Here is a 19,195-nt window from a genome sequence, read left to right as displayed (position 1 = left end):
TGATTTGGTATCTTAGAGAGAATAAAGCCTTGGTTATTTCAATAAATTAAACTGTCTGTTCTTTTAAATTGAATTCAGTCAACCATCCAAGCATAGCAAGCCATTTCCAAAAGTTATTGCTCACTCTCTTTAAATGGTCTTTAGATAAGCCACTTAGCTCAGGGAACCGTGAGGACAGTGGGGGTGTGCTTACTGCCTTTCTCTGACAACAAGCCTGCTGCAGCTCTGAGAGGAAATTGAACATGTTGGATGGGCGTGGAAATGAATCACAGAAGCTCAGAAGTGGCAGAGACCTGATGAGGACCAGTCATCCAATCCGTGTCCCTTGACTCTGACATAAAAGAAAACGGAGCCCAGAGAGTAGACAAGGCCAAGGGACGTTGAGGGAGAGATGGAGGTGGCGGTACCCCTCCAAATCTCGTGACTCCCGGCCCAGTGCTCACTCTTCTGTTATATGCTGTCACTGAGTACTAAACAAAATAGCCATTTCCAGTGCTGAACAAAATGTGGATGAGCAGGATATAGAGACAACAGCTAATACTTATCTAGAGCCAAGCAGATAGCCGTCTAAGTGTTTTGACTGGATTACCTCACTTAATACTTGTGATAAGCCTACTAGGGTGGGTGTAATGACACTATCCAACTTACAGGGGAGAAACCAGAGGCCTAGAACGTTAAACAGCTCACCTCAGACCACCCTGTAAATGATGGAAGACAGAGAGCCTTCTGGTAGCACTCGTGGATGATTTCTATAGCTCAGAAGCAACACACACAGCTCATAGCCGAGCTCACCCTGAGGTTGCAACATGGTTTTGGAATGTTGAAATGACGGATTCTTGACCTAGTTCGATAATATATGAGGTATTTTACAAAATTCTAAAGTAGGAAATGAGCTTGATTCCACATAGTAAGGAAAAACAATATATCCTATGACTCCTTTAGAGACTGTATTGAGAGTTCAAAAGGGAAGACCCTTTATGTGATATTATTTTCACTGTTTAGATAACGTGTTTATTAGGTAATGCAGATAAATGTCTTTAGTGCTTTACAACAACACAACTAACAACACGTGAAGCAAATGGCAGGCTTTGAGCCATACCCTTGCACACATGACCTTACCTGATTGTCCTAAGAACCCTGTGAGGTACGGATTATCACACCCATCTTATTGATGAGAAAACTGAGGCTAAGAGGTGACTTGTGATTTATCCAACAGAATATGGCTTCCTGTAACATAGGTAGACCACACCATTGTATAAGAAAACAAGCAATCAAAATAACAGCATTCTTGTTTTTTTCTTTTTGGTTTTTCAAGACAGGGTTTCTCTGTGTAGCCTTGGCTGTCCTGGCTTTGTAGACCAGGCTGGCCTGGAACTCACAACTTGTCTCTGCCTCCCAAGTGGCGGGATTAAAGGCTTGTGCCACCATGTCAGGCTATAAAAGTGTTCTTTATGTCCAAGGAAACCAAAGCAGCTTAATTACCCTCATGAAAAAATAGCAAAGACAGTTTTAGCATGAGACATAGGTCCTAAGCCCAGTCAGTAGACAAATTAATATAAACTGTATTGGTTTTAATACTACCTCAGTGAGACAGAATTTTCAGGCAGACTCTGCACAGCCATTCTATACAAAATGCATCCTTTGATCTAAGTTCCAGAAGAGTAAGGGTATTTGCTCAACAAAGGGTAGATCTGCATATTTTACATTCTGTTCTCATATGATTTCAACTTGTAGACATTGAATAGATTGAATATAGAACAATATTTATACTTCCCTTTATATATCCAAAGAGATTGATGTGCAAGATAGCCCTCCCATCAGTCTAGCCCTTAGGAAATAATAACATCTACTGATTTTTTTGAAGATGTATTTGTTTATTATGTATACAATGTTCTGCCTGCATGTATGCTTGTACACCAGAAGAGGGCACCAGATCACATTGTAGATGGCTGTGAGCCACCATGTGGTTGCTGGGAATTGAACTCAAGACTTCTGGAAGAACAGTCAGTGCTCTTAACCTCTGAGCCATCTCTCCAGGCCCCAACATCTACTATTTACATTAGGAGCAAACCCAAGTTGACATAAAATATAACAAATACAGACAAGCCTCTCTGATGTCCTCCTCAATCAATCTATTCTCTTGTCAATTTTAACTAGGAGAAGAAGTACCGTTTCCAGAACCAGGTGGACAAGATGAAAGAAAAGGTCAAGAATGTGGAGGAAAGATCAAAAGAATTTGTTAACAGAGTAGAAGAAAAGAGTCATGACCTAATTCAGAAGTGGGAAGAAAAATCAAGAGAGTTCATTGGCAACTTCCTGGAACTGTTTGGGCCAGATGGTGCATGGGTATGTAGTTATACCAATTGGCATTGCAATGGCAGGCATTTTCAGCTTGAATTTCTTTTATGAAGTTGCTACTCAAAGATATATGCCTTATCCAGTGGCCTATGCTTGGACATCATCTCAAGTCACTCCAAGCCCATGTCCTTATTCAATTACTCATTCATTCCTCAGTATGGTACCAAATGGCACACAGTGTGGGGTCTTCTCTGTTTCTGTTTCTAGGACTTGGAAGCCATTCAGTTACTTTTGAGTATCTGGTATTGCAGATGTTGGTCTCATAGTTGGGGGTGATGGGAAGCTTAGCATTGGGAGTCAATGTAACATGGCACCTGTGGTGGAAGTCAAGTCCAAGGTTTTTATGGTTTTTTTATTTTAAATTTTTAAATTTATTCTTCTGCCATATATTAAATTCAAATGGCAGTTTGTCCCCCTCTTCTCCTCCCAGGCCCTCCCCTCTACCTTCTCCCCATCTATTCCTCCTCCATTTCCCTTCAGAAAAGGGCAGACCTCCCAGAGGTATCAATCAAACATGGCATATCAAGTTGCAATAAGACTAGGCATCTCCCCTCATATAAAGGCTGGATGAGGCAACCCAATAGAGGAACAAGGGTTTGGGGAAGTGTTGCATTATTTTTCCCTAGAGAGACATGAACAAACATCTACTAACCCTATGACAGACCAAAGTAATGATTCCACTGAATTCTAACTTGGTGACACGATGGCTTTGCTATTATGAGTGAGGGGTTACTAACAGGTGTGTGAATGACTTCAAAACATGCATATCAGCAAAAGCCCCGGGGCAGAAGGGAGTAGGAATAGGTAGAGTTCCCTTTCAGTTAGCCTTCCATACTTTATATATTCTAGCAGCTCTCAAGAACATAGGCACCTAGGGCAGAATTACAGTTGGCAGGGGATACACGAGGGGTGCATGGGGGTGCAACAGGGAATGACTAGACTCTTGGACCCTCCCCATGTTCTCATTCATGTCCACAGTCCTGAGTTGAAGGTCTCCTGGGATAGCCCTGCCTGCTCTAATGGAGTAGGCAGTAGTTACTGTGCATGGGGCCCAGTGCTGCACATAAGGAGAGTGCAGAAGAGTGGAGCTGCCCCATCGTGTTGTGTCGTCAGGAACTCTATCACCGGGAAGAAAGAGAAGCAGCAGAGCTTTGCCTTGTAACTATGCCAGTTAAACCTTGATCTTCCCTTTCCCCCCTTTTGGCATGTAGTTGTTGGTATAGGTCCCCAGAATCTTAAGGGACAAAGACCATGAGCCAAGAAAGCAAAGGCACATTTTTTCCCCTCACCTAAATTCTTTAGACAATTGTGATTGATAATGGCGGAAAAGGAAAAGTCTAGAAGCCACATTAGTGCATGCCCTCTTTTAATTAAATAATCAGTACTATTAGAAGAGTTGAGAAGGGTTTTGTGAAATAGAAATCTTTAAATGACTTTCCTTTTTGTTTATAAAAGAAATGCTATATATGTTTTCATATGTGTAGGTACCTATGTGCGAAATGGATGTCTGTGTGCAGAGACCAGAAAAAGGTGTCACATGTCTTCCTTTGTCACCCCACCCCCAACCACCTATTCTTTTGAACCAGAGTTTCTCCCTGAGCATGGTGCTCCTGGTTTCTTGGCTGAGATGGGATCTGGAAAGCCCCAGCAACCTCCCCTGTCTTAGCAGATAAGAGTGCTTGATGCATAAGCACGAGGACTGGAGTTTGAATGGCAGCATCCGCGAAACAAGCCAGCCATCCTGCACACCGCTCTAGCCCAGATCTAAGCGCAGAGAGATGAGACAGGTTGCTAGGGCTTTCCAGCCCCAAATTAACTTTCTTTTTAAAATCAAAGAGAAATGATTCCATTTGGTTTCCTTAATCTTAAATAGCCAAGATTTCCTATTATGATATGAGACGTCTCTAAGGAAATCCACTTCTACTTAATTATTTTATTGATGGGTTGTCACTACTGCCACTGCTCATTTGAGCTCATTTGTTATAGGATTATCTAAGAGTAAAACACTCAATTAGTATAGAAAAAGAACACTGTTCGGAGAGTTGGAGGAAATGCTTTAAGTCTAGCGGCCTCTAATGCATTATAGACAGCGTTACAAGCCAACTATGTTTTCTGTCTGTAGGCTGAGTTTGAAAGGGAAGGGGCTAATTGAGCCATTAAAGAATTTCCAGTGAGGACTGGCAAAAAAGCGGAAACCAGACCCCGGACTCCTTTTCACTTTTTTGCTCATTTTCAGCTCAGATGATTTAATTCATGGCCCATTTATTAATGTTCTTGTCTATGCACAGTGCTATGGAAGAACACAAAGACAGACAAAGTGAACATCCTGTTCTCTGATCTTCCATATATAAATTCTGAACTCGTCCTTTTGATCCAGTGTGTGCCTTAGTACTTTGCATCTTCACAATTGTTCGGCTCTGAGGAAACAGCGAGTGGTTTTTAATGGAGCCGTATGGCAGCTCATTTGCTTACCGTGCCTCAGAAATGTGACTGTGCCGGAAGCCCTCAGGTCGTAAGTCACCGGGTGGACGTCTTCTCCACCCCGAAGGCAGGGAAAGGATACCATTTCATAGACACCTCAGCCCCTCAGCCTTTTCTGGCTCCCAGCAAAGTCAAACTAGTAGCTGGAATTGTTCTTACAGAGTCTGGTGACAGCAAGTGGAGGTGATTTTTAAGGAATGAAACCCAACATAGAGACTGGAGGTTTTTCTTTTTAAAACTTGCTATTAGTGTCAAAACTGTTATTAACATTAATTTACTGTATCAGCCAGACTTAGACGTTACTTTTTTCCTGTTGACATTAAAAGTACAGGAATAGTTACAAGGATGTTAAACGCCAAGATAAGTAATTTGCTTTTCATGAATATGCTATTATTATAATAATTCTTTATTTGTGGATTTGTGACTGGAACTCATTTCTTAAAACAGGGGATCTGCATTACTAGCAAGTACAGTACCGATTCAAATAACCAGACTCAGAAAGGCATAGAATAGAAAGACTTAAGGTCCAAATTTTGCTATAGCAAGATTGGTGTGCGGCTTCATCTGCATATAGTGGGTGCTCCACACAAATGCTTCCCCACTGAGTGAATGCATAAAGGAAAGGGTTATGGGCAATACCATACTCATAGGTATTTACAGACCTTCCTTCCATCTTCAAAGGACACGGCGAGACCTAAACTCTCCGTATACAGTCTTCCTTTGCCTGTGTCACTGGATGCAATTTAGTGTTTAGTGGCGCGAATCCAGGAGACAGAACGTTACAATGAATTCCAAGCCAGCCTGTGCTATGTAAGTCTGGGCTACAGAGTGAGAACCTGTCACAACACAAATAGACTGACTTGGTTTTCTTGGTGTTTGTACTTCGTTTAGGAAGTGTTTGATTTGCTAGTTCTCCGTGGCCATATCGTTTTCCCTGCTTCCTCTGCCCCCTGCCCACCTGACTTAGGATGCTGAGATGGGCCCAAGTAATATTTGCTACTTATCTATTGTGGGAGGACACTACATAATAATGTAGGATGATAGCAGGAATGAGGCCCTAGGAGGCTGTCTTGGAGGATGTCTGCCACAGTGACTTTTAGGAATTTGAAGCCAGCAACCTATGTATTTCTTAACCGCTATAATAGACTTTCCAGTTCCAGCAGTCTGAGTAGTGGGATATTAGGACACAAATCAGTTTTTAAAAACTCATATCACTTATTTAATTTAACTACTATTAATTGATTCTTCCTATAATATAACCCAATGGGAAAAAAAAGCTTTTGGTGTTAATCAGCTTTACACTATTGTAACAAAATATCTAAGGCTACTTAAGAAGACAAGTTTATTCATGCGTACTACTGAAGTGAGTTTCATTTAATGTACACAAACTCTTTAGAATTAATAATAAATTATACAAATTCTATATCTTAACCTCAGGTTTCACACACGGTAGTAGGTTAGCTATCTTTAACAAGTGCAGCATGTATAATTGTGCTTAGTAGTGTGTAGTAAACAAAGTTTTCTTTATGGGAGAAAGAACAAGAGAGGGAGAGGAATATTGAAGTTGAAATTCTTTGGGCTCACTGTTTGGGAGGCTTTTTAGCTCTGTTGCTTTGGGGCTTGTGGTGAGGGTAACACATCATGGTGGAAGAATGTGCAAGGAAAACACTCACCACATGGCGCCTAAGGGAAGGAAGCCGGGGGAGAGAAAAGGGGACAGGGCTCAGCTCCAACCATGAGAACGCCTCATTTGGACTCTCCCTTGTAAGTTTCTGGCCATCCTCCCAATAGAGTGGTGGGAAAGAACAAACCAGTAACACACCGGCCCCTGGGCAAATGGTCCAGATGCAAACAGTAACACCTTTCAGACAAAGACTCAGCATTACCATTTCTTGTGAGTATGATCTCTAAATGGCACATTGTCTCAAAAGAAGAGCTCTACGCGAGCTTAACTTTGAAGCTCAGCCACTTATTTTGTTTGTCTCCAAAATGGCAGTTAGTGAAGGGTTCTGGGTTAAGGGAAGTTCAGCCTGCATGCAGGTTTTGCTTTGGGTATTGGTCTTTTTATAGCAGCCCTATTATTTTTGTCTGAAGCGTCTGAATTCACAGAGCAGAAACATTCTATTGAAATATTAGCACCTCCACCACAGGATAGTGTTATGAGCTGTATCATTTTAAATGATCTGCCACTGCATTCCTTCACTGACTCTGAGAACAAAATTCTCTCCTGTTTAGAATGAAATGAGTATTTTATTTTACCAAACATGGGCCCTTTTCTTTAACACCCAAAGACAAAGAACTTAAGCCAATGCAAGTTTTTAGTTCATCTTAGACCACGCTTACCACGTTTAGACCACATTTATTTTCTTGTTCCAGACCAGTCAAAGAGGTCCCATGCCAACTAAATACACATGTGTCATTTGTCACATGCAATTATGTTGTTTATTTGTTTGTCTGTTAAAGGCTGTGGAACTGATTTGGGCATAGAGCATTTATATAATACAAGATCCACTATTGTCTTTTTTAAAAAACTGTGGCATATGTGCTTATGTATATCATAAATTTAATGTTTTATTTTCAGGCCTGACTATCAAAACCAGGGCCTCATGCATACAAAAGTGCTCTACCACTGAGGTACACTGCCAGCCCCTTTTTAACCATATTCAAGCAAACAATGGCATTGAGTGCATTCACATCAGTATGTAAGCATCACCACCTCTATCTCCAGAACTTTCCCACCATATCAAATAGATACTGTGCCTTCTAAACACAAACTTCCTACACATAAGCTGCTGAGTAACACCCTCCTTTCTCTCTGTAGTTGACTGATTATTCCAGGTACCCCATATACATTGACTTATAGAGCATTTGTCCTTGTGTCTTTGTGTCTGACATATTATACCTAATATATTCACGGTTCATCCATGTTGTAGCAGCTTTTAAAGGCTGAGTAATATTCCTCTGTGTAACACCATATTTGCTCTAGCCATCTCTCTGTTGATGAATATTTGGACTGTTGCCACTTTTGGCAGTTGTGAATAATGCTGCTATGAACCTTTTGGTGTTGTGTACATAGCTGTTTGAGTCCCCACTTTCAGTTTTCTTTCTTTTTAAAAATTTATTTACCTTTATTTTGTGTGCATTGGTGTCATGCCTGCATGTATGTTTATGTGAGAATGTAAGATCTTGGAGTTACAGACAGTTGTTAGCTGCCTTGTGGGTGCTGGGATTTGAACTTGGGTCCTCTGAAAGAATGGCGTGTGTCTTTAACCACTGAGCCATTTCTCCAGGCCCACTTTCAGTTTTCTTGGGTATACACATAGAAACACACTGGATCATACAGTGACTCTGTGTTTCTCATGCCAAGAAACCCTCACACCACTCTCCACAGCAGCTCTGTTTTACATCCCCATCAACAGTGCACAAGGGTTCTACTTTCTCTACACCTTTGCCAAAACCTACGCTTTTGTTTATAAAATGGTCCTCGAAGTTTGTGCGTCTGAACTAGATTTTATATTGGAAACATTTTCCTTTTTGCAGTGCTGTGGAATGAGCCAGAACCCAGCATGTGCTTTCCTGGTGAGCTGCATTCCCAGCCTTTCTACTTGAAGCTCTTGGATAGTCATATGTGTGTGTGTGTGTATGTGTACATATATATATATATAAATATTCAAGTCAAGTGTAAGTAAACCTTTAAAGCCTTTAACCCGGAAAGTGCCTAATTACAGGAGAGGCACTCAGGAGCATGGGCTCATTTCTTAGCTGTGTGGCCTTGGGCCAGTTCTTTTGTTGTTGTAAATGTTGTTTCAGGAGTGTTTCCTTTTGCCAGTTCCTTCTCTAAAGCTATACTCAGTGCCTTATATGAGCTGGTCCAGTGCTCCATTACTGTCACTGCCCCTGTCCCAGCCCTGCCGTGCCCTGCCCTGCCAGGTCCCAGCCCACTTGTCAAGTTCTTCTGCATCCCTATGTCTCATCTGTAAGAAAGAAGTAAGCGTAGCTGCCTCCTAGGGTTGTCAGGAGGATTAAATGGGTTTGTAGCCATGTCCTCATAACAGAGCCTGGCACCAAGACCATGGCAGCCACAGTGGAGTGTTAGTTGATGTTAATAATAATGGTGGTTATCAATCTGGCCAGAACGAAACACCAACTCTCCTGTTCTTGGTTTCATCTTCCTTATCAGGTATCTAAACCACATCATATTAGACTTTTTTTTCCCACTTCATTTTAGCGCATGTGCCAGGATGTATAGGAAACATGAAAGCCTTTAAAGGCATTCATCAAGATATTTGCTGCCCCACTAGATGTTAAATACTTCTTAAAAGGGAAAACTTTGTAGGAGGGAAACAGAAAATTACTTTCACATGGACAGGACTATAAACGGGATTCTTTTCTTGGGGAAAACTTTCTAAATGGAAACCTCTTAATACAATAAAAGATTAAATTTAAATACCTTTTCTCTTTGAAAATGTCATGCCATGGTCTTCATTATTTGTTATACTTCTAAAGTGCTTTTCTTCCCAGGAAGCGCATTACAAACTGTCTCCTGACTGGATTCAGTGCAGCTCCTTTATCGTGGAACCACCCTGGAAAGTCCAGCAGAAACAGATCTGAGAACCTGCAAGTGCAGGCCTGGCTGCCTTCGCATGGGTAGCACATGTTGTGAAGTGTGACACCATTGTTTATCCCTAAAGATTCAGGTTCTTTCCTCCTTTTAGGCAGAATATTCTCAAGTTATGAGCTTGATTCAAACTAGAACAGACAAGATGTAGATTTCTTAGAAAGTGGGCTTCTAATGGAAATGCTGACAATCCATTAACAGCAGGAGGGCTAATGGCTGCCACTAAAAATATGCTGAAAGATTATAGTAATAAAAACACATATTTTAAAGTGCCTGCTAGAAGTTCAAGGATTTTTTTTAATGTTACTGTTAATAATAGGCTACCCAATCCTTTTGGCATTTGATTTTGTCTCATAAATGGGCTTAATCTCAGGTAATGCTGTTGTACTGCACCTCTTTTTTTCTGTTTGATTTCACGGGGGTTGGCTGTCTTTTGGCAGAATTATCAGTGCTCTTAATGGAAGGTAAATAATTGCTGTATTTGTAGACAGGTAGAATTTTCAATCTGGGAAGAAGCTCAGTGATCAGCAAGGTTTCTCTATGATGTTTTCCAGAGGAAGCTTTCGGCTCTAAAAAACAATAGACTAGGGCTGAGGAAGGAACATGCGCGCACGAAGGACTTAGTGATGTGCTTCAGGTCCTAACGCTTCTCTAGCTATGTCACCATTGAAAAGCCTGCCTGGTCTCCCTATCCAGGTTATTTGAGTTTCTTTCTTCCTATCATAATATGTTTTCTGAAGGCAAAACCAACACACAGCAGCTATCCCTTTGTATGTGCTGGGGATCGGTCCTAGGCTTCCTTCAGACACCAAAACCTGTGAAAGGGTAAGACCCTTATACAGAATGGCATAGTGTTGGCACAAAACCACACACACGCCCCTGTAAACTTGAAACGATCCTGACGACCTGTACTAGCTAGTAGGATGTAAATACTATGGATTAGGCATTGCTAAGGAAATAATTGCTAGAAAAAGTCTGTACACGGTCAATGTAAATGCCATTTCCTCTGCAGACAGTTGACCCCACAGATGTGGATCTAGCACACATGGAAAGCTGAGTGTGTTCATTACAGAACTACTAGAAGGTAATGCCTGGATAGGCCTGGCGGCACAGTATTAATGATCCCAGCTACTCGACAGAGCAAGACAAGAGGATCACACGTTCAAGGGCACCCTGGGCAAATTAGAAAGACCATGCCGCAAAACCAAACCAAACCAAACCAGGTGTCTTCACACATGCCTGTAATCTCAGCATTTGGGAAGCAGAGGCAGGTAGATCTCTGTTAAGGCCAGTCTGGTCTATAGAGTGAGTTCCAGGACAGTCAAAGCTACACAGGGAAGCCCTGTCTCAAAAAATTAGGGGAGCTGGAGTTAAGATTAGTGATAGATTACTTGCCTCACATGTGTGAGGCTCTGGGTTCCAATAAAACACACACACACACACACACACACACACACACACACACAAAGACTAAAAGGAGACAAAAAAACCCACGTGCAGTTCTCTTGCACAGATCTTCAGCAGCACTACATACATTTCTTCTTGCTGGATGTGGTGGCACACACCTTTAATCCCAGCACTCGGGAGGCAGAGGCAGGGGGATCGCTGTGAGTTCGAGGCCAGCCTGGTCTACAAAGAGAGTCCAGAATGGCCAAGATAACATAGAGAGACCCTGTCTCGAAAAACAAAAAACAAAAACCATTTTTTTTTGCATAGAATTATAATGCTGAAGTCATGACGACCATACAATCCTAAAATAAATTTGAAATTCAAGATCATTTTTCATGTTATTAAGTATTCCTTAAGAAATTGTTTTCATGCCTGGAGAAATGTCTCAAAAGTTAAGAGCACTTGTTACTCTGGCAGAGGACCCAGCACCCACCTGGTGGCTCACAGCCATCCCCATCTGTACCTCCAGATTCCAGTTGCAGAGGATCCATAGCCCTCTTCTGACCTCGTCAGGCACCAGCTGGTCATGAGCTGCACACACATCAGATAAAAGGAAAAAGAATTAAAGCACCTGTTTGGTAGCTGCTTAGTGTATCTCCTTGGAGTTCTATAATATTTCTCTAACTTATTTTCGGGGCTTACAGTTTTATCTGTTACAACACTAGAACAGCTGTGCTCATAAATATTTACTTACACCTCTAATTCCTCAGGGAAAAAGAAGCTTTTGCTCTTAGTGCTGTGTCTTGTCATCCTCCCAGCGGTAACAGTAGCGTGACCCCTTTCCTGTACCCTCATCCATGCTAACTATTACAAATTAAGGCAACTTTAGCAATCTCATAAGGTGAAGTGAGTCTTCCCTGGCTGCTTTGCTGCGTTAACTAGAGCATGGTGTTTATATAAAGTGGCTCATTCTGATGCTGTGATTACTAGTGAGCATGGCCATGTTTAGTTCATTGTACATACACCATAAGCCTTTCCTCTTTCCTCTTCTTTTCTCCCACCCTTTTACCCACTTTCTCCATTCTTTATCTCCCTCTCCCTTTCTTTTTGATTTTTTTTTGGGGGGACAAGGTCTACCTCTGGATCCCAGCGGGGGAAAAGCCCCATGCTTGAAGTCTCAAAGACTAAAAGAGGCACACACCTGTACTTCCAGCAAAGGGACTGCAGATCAGAAATCCAAAGCCAGCTTCAATTATCTAGTGAGTTTGAGGCCAGCCTGGGCTATATGAAACCCTCAAAAAGCAGACCCTCACTCCCTCAAAAAAGCCCAGGAAAAATCCAATTTTACTACTAAACCATCCTCTCCCACAGTCTTCTTTAACCCAGCAAATAGCATTGCCAGCTAGAAACTAGAGTCACTTGACACTTTCCCCCTGTGTGCCACACCCCATCTGTCAGTGAGTCCTGTTGGCTCTACAACTAGACTATATTCGGTAGGGTTCCATTTTAATGCCATTTTGGTAAATGTAAAAACTGAAGGGACAGAAAACAGATCCGTGGGTAGTGTCTGGGATAAGAGGCGGTGACAAATGGCCATTAGAGAGCTGATGAAGTCTCCTATGCTTAGAGCGTGGTGGGAGTCACACAACTATGTCTGCTTGTCAAGTTCATAGAAGCGCACACAACAGAGAGTTTATTAGACCTTAATTGAAATGTGGGAGAGAAGCGCTCGGCATTTCTTCCTTGTCATCTTCACAGCCATCACTCTGAGCCAGGCACCATCGTAACCTTAGACTCTTGCCGTGACGGGCTCCTCAGTAATCTCCCTGTGCCCACACTCTTCACGATAAGTTTCTTCCCAGCACAGTAGCTAGAGAGGTCACTGGAAAAGAAAAAAGCAACTTGTATTATTCTTGTGCTTACAACTCTCCAGAAGTTTCTCTTCTCTCCTCCCCCCCGCCCCCCCGCCCAGAGAAGGTCCTATGTGATTCAATCCCCTACACCATTTCTCTGGTTGCCCTCCCCCAAGCCACCCACTCTCCCCTCCCCTCTAGCTCTCTCACCTCGCTCCAGTCCCCTGTCCCTTTAAACATGCCTGAGTGGATCTCCATAGAGAGGAAAATATAGAGTTCCCACCATGGCTGCCAAGAGCCTCCATGACAGCCATCTGCTACTTCTCCAGTGATCTCCATCCAACTCTCTCCTCCTCATGCTCTCCATGCATCCGACCCCACTCCAGCTCCATGGTCAGCTTGCTCTTCCCGACACACAGCTTGCTGGCTTCTTAAGCCTGTTTGTCTGGGGTCAGCTTTCCACTGATTTCCCTGGGTGGGGTGGTCCCTCGCTCATCTCCCAGGTCTTTGCCCAGTTAGCATTTCCTCAGTGAGGCCTTCCATGGGAAACCCATTAGTAGTTGTAGCTCAGTGCCCCAATGAGGTAACATTGTTTTTTAAAGATAGTCTCTTGTAGCCCTAGGCTTGTCTCAGACTCTTCCTGCCTCCCAAGTGCTGGCACACAGGTGTGAGCCACCATGCCTGCTTTGGCATCTTCTCTTGCCTTTTTTCCCTCATAGATCACATTTCTAGTTACCGCACTGCATGCTTTGCTTTTTGTGTGATATCTCCTCACATTCATGAGGAGAACGGTTTTCACTTAATTTTACAAGTCCCTACCACTGCTTACAACATTGTGGTTAAATTGTACAGGTAAAAGAAGAGCAAAGTCTCATTTATCAGTAGGGATTATAACCGTAGGTGTAAACTTTTTCCTGGCCCGAGATTTCTTTCTTTTTTGTTTTCAAAAAAGATTTATTTATTTATTTGTTTATTTATTATGTATGTATACAGTGTTCTGCCTGCATATACACCTGCAGGCCAGAAGAGGGCACCAGATCTCATCATAGATGGTTGTGAGCCACTATGTGGTTGCTGGAAATTGAACTCAGGACCCCCTGGAAGAGCCGTCAGTGCCCTTAACCTCTGAGCCAACTCTCCAGCCCCTGGCCCCAGATTTCACTCAACACACACCCCCCCTCGCCAGCCTTTGACGACACGAAATGTCAAGTCTGCAGGAGCAAGCAGGTGTTGTGGTGAAGCAGTTCTCCATCCTGCTCTTCCTTTCCTTAAGCCGCACCCCGAGTTGCTGTGCTAACAGATATCTTCTCTCAATCTCTTTAGAAGCAAATGTTCCAGGAGAGGAGTAGCCGGATGCTCCAGGCCTTATCTCCGAAGCAGAGTCCCGTGAGCAGCCCGACCCGGAGCCGGTCCCCTTCCCGCTCCCCATCTCCCACCTTCTCATGGCTCCCCAACAAGACCTCTCCCCCATCGTCCCCCAAAGCAGCCTCAGCCTCCATCAGCAGCATGAGTGAGGGGGATGAGGATGAGAAGTAAAGGTGCCTGGCTAACAAGAGCACACCACACAGGACGGGAAGGGGTCCCGGGATACCTGGGTGGTGTTGACAGCTGCAGCTCCGTGGGGAGATGGGAGTTCTGTTATGGGAAGGTACTGGGGCCAGCTCCTCTTCTTTCTCCAACCAGCCTGGCCCGGGCTCGGCATGGAGGTTTCCAACCTGAAAACCCACGCAAACCTTCTTAGCATCCTAGAATCACCCACTTTAGCCCTGCTATGGAAAGGTCTAGAGCACTCCATGAAGTGTGGTGACTTCTGCTTTGGTCCACACATCCATCCATATCAAATAAAGCACCTGAGGAAGTGGCTGCTGCCTCGCCCTGCTATCTCCAGCCCTCTAAGAGCCTTGCACGTTGCCTCCTATCACCCAAGCTCTCCAGAATGAATTCCCTTCCAACTGAGGTAGCCAAGTGCTTCCAAAATGAGCAAATGAGAGACACATCCCAGCCCTCTCCACTCAGCCACTAAGGCCTGATGGTGGCCTGCATCAACTCCTTCCCATTCCAGGACCCTGACTCAGACGCAGTTTCGCTTTGGCTGCACAGAAAAAGTGTGAACCTCTTGTTCAAAGGACAGTTAGGTCAAGGTGAACTCCACCTAAGGCCTGGCATGCTTCTGGCTGTACTTTTTTTTTTTCATGGCTGGCATGATGACACTGTTTTCCAGAAATTACCTGAGTTGATGGGAATCGCAACAAGGAAACCTGCCTTGTCTAAAAAGAAACAACCAACCCAAGCAGGAGCTTCTTTGCTTTGGCTCCACATGTGGAAGATGAGAATTGTCTCCTGGAGCTTCTTAAAGAATGGCTCTTTCCATTTCTGACCACACCACAGTTCATAGTCGTCAAGTAACAGTTCGATGTAACAAACACTTAGTATACCGATAGGGGGTGCTACCTGCACGTATCTGTTCTATGTATCCTCCAAATATGCCACCCCAGGGTGTATACCATATGCAATATAAATATATGGTGGTGGTGTCTGAGTATATACTCCTCTCTTGCTCTGCCCCCGCCCGATACCCTGCTGAAATGCTTGATCTCAAGAACCATCTGGTTCCCTCATGCCTTGGGCACTTTGTCAAAAGTTCAATCAACTGTTAGATCCCTGTAGAAATTGTTTTGTCCCAGAAAACTCCTGTTGTTCTTCACCCGTGACGTTTTGGGTAAAGGGATGCTCTGAAGTCTTGCAAACAATTGAGGGCTCAATCCTCTGACTGGTCTAAGAGACATGGGAGTTATTTCTGGCCCTAGCTTCTCTGAATGCAGTGGGGACTCTCAGATGACTGGATAACTATTTGGGACCACTGTTCCCTAATCACATGCAGGAAGGAACAGGTTCAGTCAAGGTGGAAATAGAATTTCCTGATTATTCTGCTAAAGACAGGCAGCAGTGAGTGAGGCTTGACTGAACCTGCAACTGATGGGCAGAGCCTAGCACCTCTGGCGGCAGAAGCAGAGGCATTGGGAACAAGCCTTCTGGGGGGAGGGGCAACTGATGAAGAAAGGCATTCTGTCTTTGCCCTTTGTGTCGGAGTTAAACTACCTCCCTTATCACCCGAAGAGCAGTGGTGACTGTTGCAAAAACAAAACCGTGAGGTGAAGTCAGCTTGAAACTTCCTGGTTCCTGATACTTTGTCCAGAACTCTTGAAGTGCTCATGAAAGACAGGGGGTTGCTGGGAACACGACCTGTGAGGAGAAGGTCTTTTCATAGTCCAGGCCCTCTCAGAGCATCGGTCTCCAGAGGCTTCCATTCTTCCCTTGTGTCTGCTTGGCCTCAGCCTCCTACCGTGCACCCAGGACAAATTGTGCATGTATGCCTTCCATTTCAGCCACGTGACACTTGTGGCAGTGAAGGGACAGGAAGATCAACTGAGCAAATGGAAAAGAGGAGAATAGAGGGTCCTAGAGGGAGGAAAGAAAGCTAAAAGGAAATCTCCTGTCTTCAGCCACTGCAGGTTGTGTGTATGGAAACTCTCCTGAGGCGGCCTTTTTAAAAAAAGCTCTGACTCCATGAGCCAGGGCAGACAGGTCCACTTTTACCCAAGTCTTGCTCTGAGGCAGAGAGTGCAGGGTTGATGTATCAAGTAATTATAATCTTGCAGGCCCTACACAACATACTGACAGGTGCCACATCCATGACTTATCAGAGAGTGCACTGTAGCTGTGAATGATGCGAACTGAGCAGAACCTGAATCATTTCAGGTACAAACAACTCATGAGTGGCTTTAAATCTCCTTCTCAGTCTCCAACAGCAACCCCTCACCTTCCTAAAGCTGCAAGTCTTCCACAAAGAAATGGGGAGGGTTCTGCTACCCTTTAGGCCTTCTTGCCCATCTCTCAGGCTTTCCCAGCCCTTACCCTATTTCATCTCTCCCATACACAGGAGGAGCTGGGGCTGCACCTTATTTGGGTTGTGCAGTCAACTCTCATGGTCAAGAGCAAGTTAAGGATCAAATGAGAGCATTAAGAATGCCAGAAGCTTGGAGAAGTAAGAAAAAAAATGACAGGAAGGAAGGAAAAAATATTCTTTTTTGCTCCAGAAAGGGAAAGAAACAACTTAGGGTATGGGGTAGGTTGGGAATGGAAGATGGAAGAAAATGAGACTGAATGGTGAGTGTGGGAGGATTTGTATTTTCTACTTTCCCTCCAGGCACCACTAGGCCCCTAACAAGTGAAGGATGAAGGCTTCCTATTGTCTACTTCCATGCCTAGTGGACCCCCGTGCAGGATGTGGGGACCCAGCTTCTCTGGCTTCTTTAGTATATTAGCAATTCCCATACCCCTTGAAACCAAGTGCTGACTCCCTTCACATGAACAACAGGGGTGCTGTTGTAATGTGATAGTAACACTGAATGGCCAGCTCGTTTTTGTCAAGAAATTTCACTGTCAGGATATCCTAGAAGCAAAGGCAAACCAGTCCTGTGACAGACAGTCTGGCTTCTGACGTGCTATGGGGGAAGGAGACTTAGCTACTCTACGACCTAGGCTACCACCTAGATACTGCAGTTACCCTGGTGGGTGTGGCTACAGGAAGAACACCGTTTGTTTTCCCTCCATCTTCAGGACTTACTTTAATGTTCAGTTCTACCCCACAGATGAGCCTGGTTTTCAGGCATCCACTGAGCACCAGTCCTGTCCTAACCATCTGATGAGGAAGGAAAAAAAGGAAGGAAGGAAGGAGGGAGGGAGGGAGAGAGGGAGGGAATAATGAGCGAGGTCATCAGATTTTTTTGACTTCTCCTCTTCTGTAGTTTTCTGTTGTGTCACTGCAGTGTGTCTGGGGACAAAGCCATAAGAACAGCATATCTTCTTAAAATTCTGCTGTCCACATAAGACGATGACTCATCTGGATTCAAGAAGGACCTTATGCCCAAGCATCTGCTCTGGTGCTGAATAGTGCAAACTACTGGAACCACCCCTCCCCTCCTCCTGACACCCCTAAACCCTCTTCCCCTGTCCCAAATGGACCACAGTATTCCCAACTTGTTTATAAATAAAGGGACGCAGAGTCACAATTTGGTTGTTCTGTTATATTGTGTGTTGCTGTGTTCCTGTCTAGGAGTTCAAGCTGACTGTGCCTGTAGCAATTGTCCTGAGCCACCGCCTGCCCAGCTACGGCTGCAGCACTTGGAAGAACTGCTGGAAGACAGCACTTGCTGTCTGCTGAATGCAGCCAAGTGTTGGGGTTGCCAGATGACCCACATCTTTGTTTACAAGATAGATAGGAACAGACTCACCTGAGAGGAGACCAGAATCGAAGTCTATGTCTTACCACCCGCTTTCTCTTGGGACCTCGATCAACAACGTCACTTCTCTGGCTTGAGTGTTTGTTCTCATAAGACAGACACATGGGGCTTTGAGGCAGTAACTTCTGAGATCTCCTTTGCCAATAAAGCACTGTGGATGTGCAAGGTAGCCTGCACTGTGCCCAGGGTTTCTGCAAGCTACCATGTTGACCAGGAGAAAGTAGAAGGCCTCCTGAGACCCCCACCAGTGGCAGCATCGGTGATCTCGCTTCCACATTTGTAGCATTGAGATAAAAGGCCCCTGGGTTCCATCTACCTTTATTATCTTGCTATTTTTTCTTTAATGGTTAAAGTTAGCATAAATGGATGTCATAGTATTTCTTGTTTTGTGTGTAGAGTGTTGTATGTATGTGCACACGTGTGTGTGTGTGTGTGTGTGTGTGTGTGTGTGTGCGTGTGTGTGTGTGTGCATGTGGATGCCTGAGGTTAATTCTGGTTTTTCTCAGGTGTCATCCATATTGTTTTTAGAGGCTGGGTCACTCACTGCTCTGGTCTGGATCACACTAGTAAGCTAGGCTGCCTGCCCTTGCCTCCCCAGTGCTGGAACTACATGTGTGCACCACATCTGCTTTTTTGTTGTTTAGCATGGATTCTAGTGTGCAATCTCCCTAGCTTCTCATATGGCAATTCTATACATATATGTGATTCTATGTTGTCCTTATTGTCTCCTTTCTTCTGCTCTCCTATCTTCTTCCCAACTATTCTGTTCTTCTGCTTTTATGTCCCATATATTCCATTCAGTTTCTTATTTCTCCTCTCCCTTTTATATCTCTTTTCCCCCCGGATGAGCTCCATGACCAATGAGAGATCCTGACTCAAAAAATAAGGTGAAAAGCAATTGAAGAAGACACTCAATGTCAACCTCTGGTCTCCATATACATACATTACACACACACACACACACACACACACACGTAAAATTAAATATAGATTCTGCATATGAAAAAGAACACGTGGTGTTTGTCTTTTGAGAGAGAACTAAAAAAAATCAAACACCAAAACCCTAATCATTCAGTCAATTAATGGGCTAGTGAATTAACTGGACAGTTCTCAAAATAAACATACATGGCTACTAAATGTGTCTAAGATCTTTAGCCACCAGAGAAATGCAAGTTAAAACTTCTCTGAGAGGC

General features: G+C 43.9%; 1 protein-coding gene across 3 annotated transcripts in view; it reads left to right on the top strand.

The window, feature by feature from the left end:
* Positions 1–17,771, top strand: part of PCYT1B (phosphate cytidylyltransferase 1B, choline) — a 92,961-nt gene extending 75,190 nt beyond the window's left edge. For all 3 annotated transcript variants that reach the window (XM_084790443.1, XM_084790441.1, XM_084790442.1), the window contains exons 7-8: positions 2,158–2,346; positions 14,023–17,771. In XM_084790443.1, the coding sequence (XP_084646569.1) occupies positions 2,158–2,346; positions 14,023–14,235 (402 nt within the window). In that variant the 3' untranslated portion in view covers positions 14,236–17,771. The remainder of the gene's footprint in view (positions 1–2,157; positions 2,347–14,022) is intronic.
* Positions 17,772–19,195: the final 1,424 nt, after the last annotated feature.

Source organism: Acomys minous, assembly GCF_964271855.1.
Source record: "Acomys minous genome assembly, chromosome: 7".
Taxonomy (NCBI): Eukaryota; Metazoa; Chordata; class Mammalia; order Rodentia; family Muridae; genus Acomys; species Acomys minous.
The sequence above is the reverse complement of the archived record's forward strand: the minus strand, read 5'-3'. Positions and strand labels throughout refer to the sequence as shown.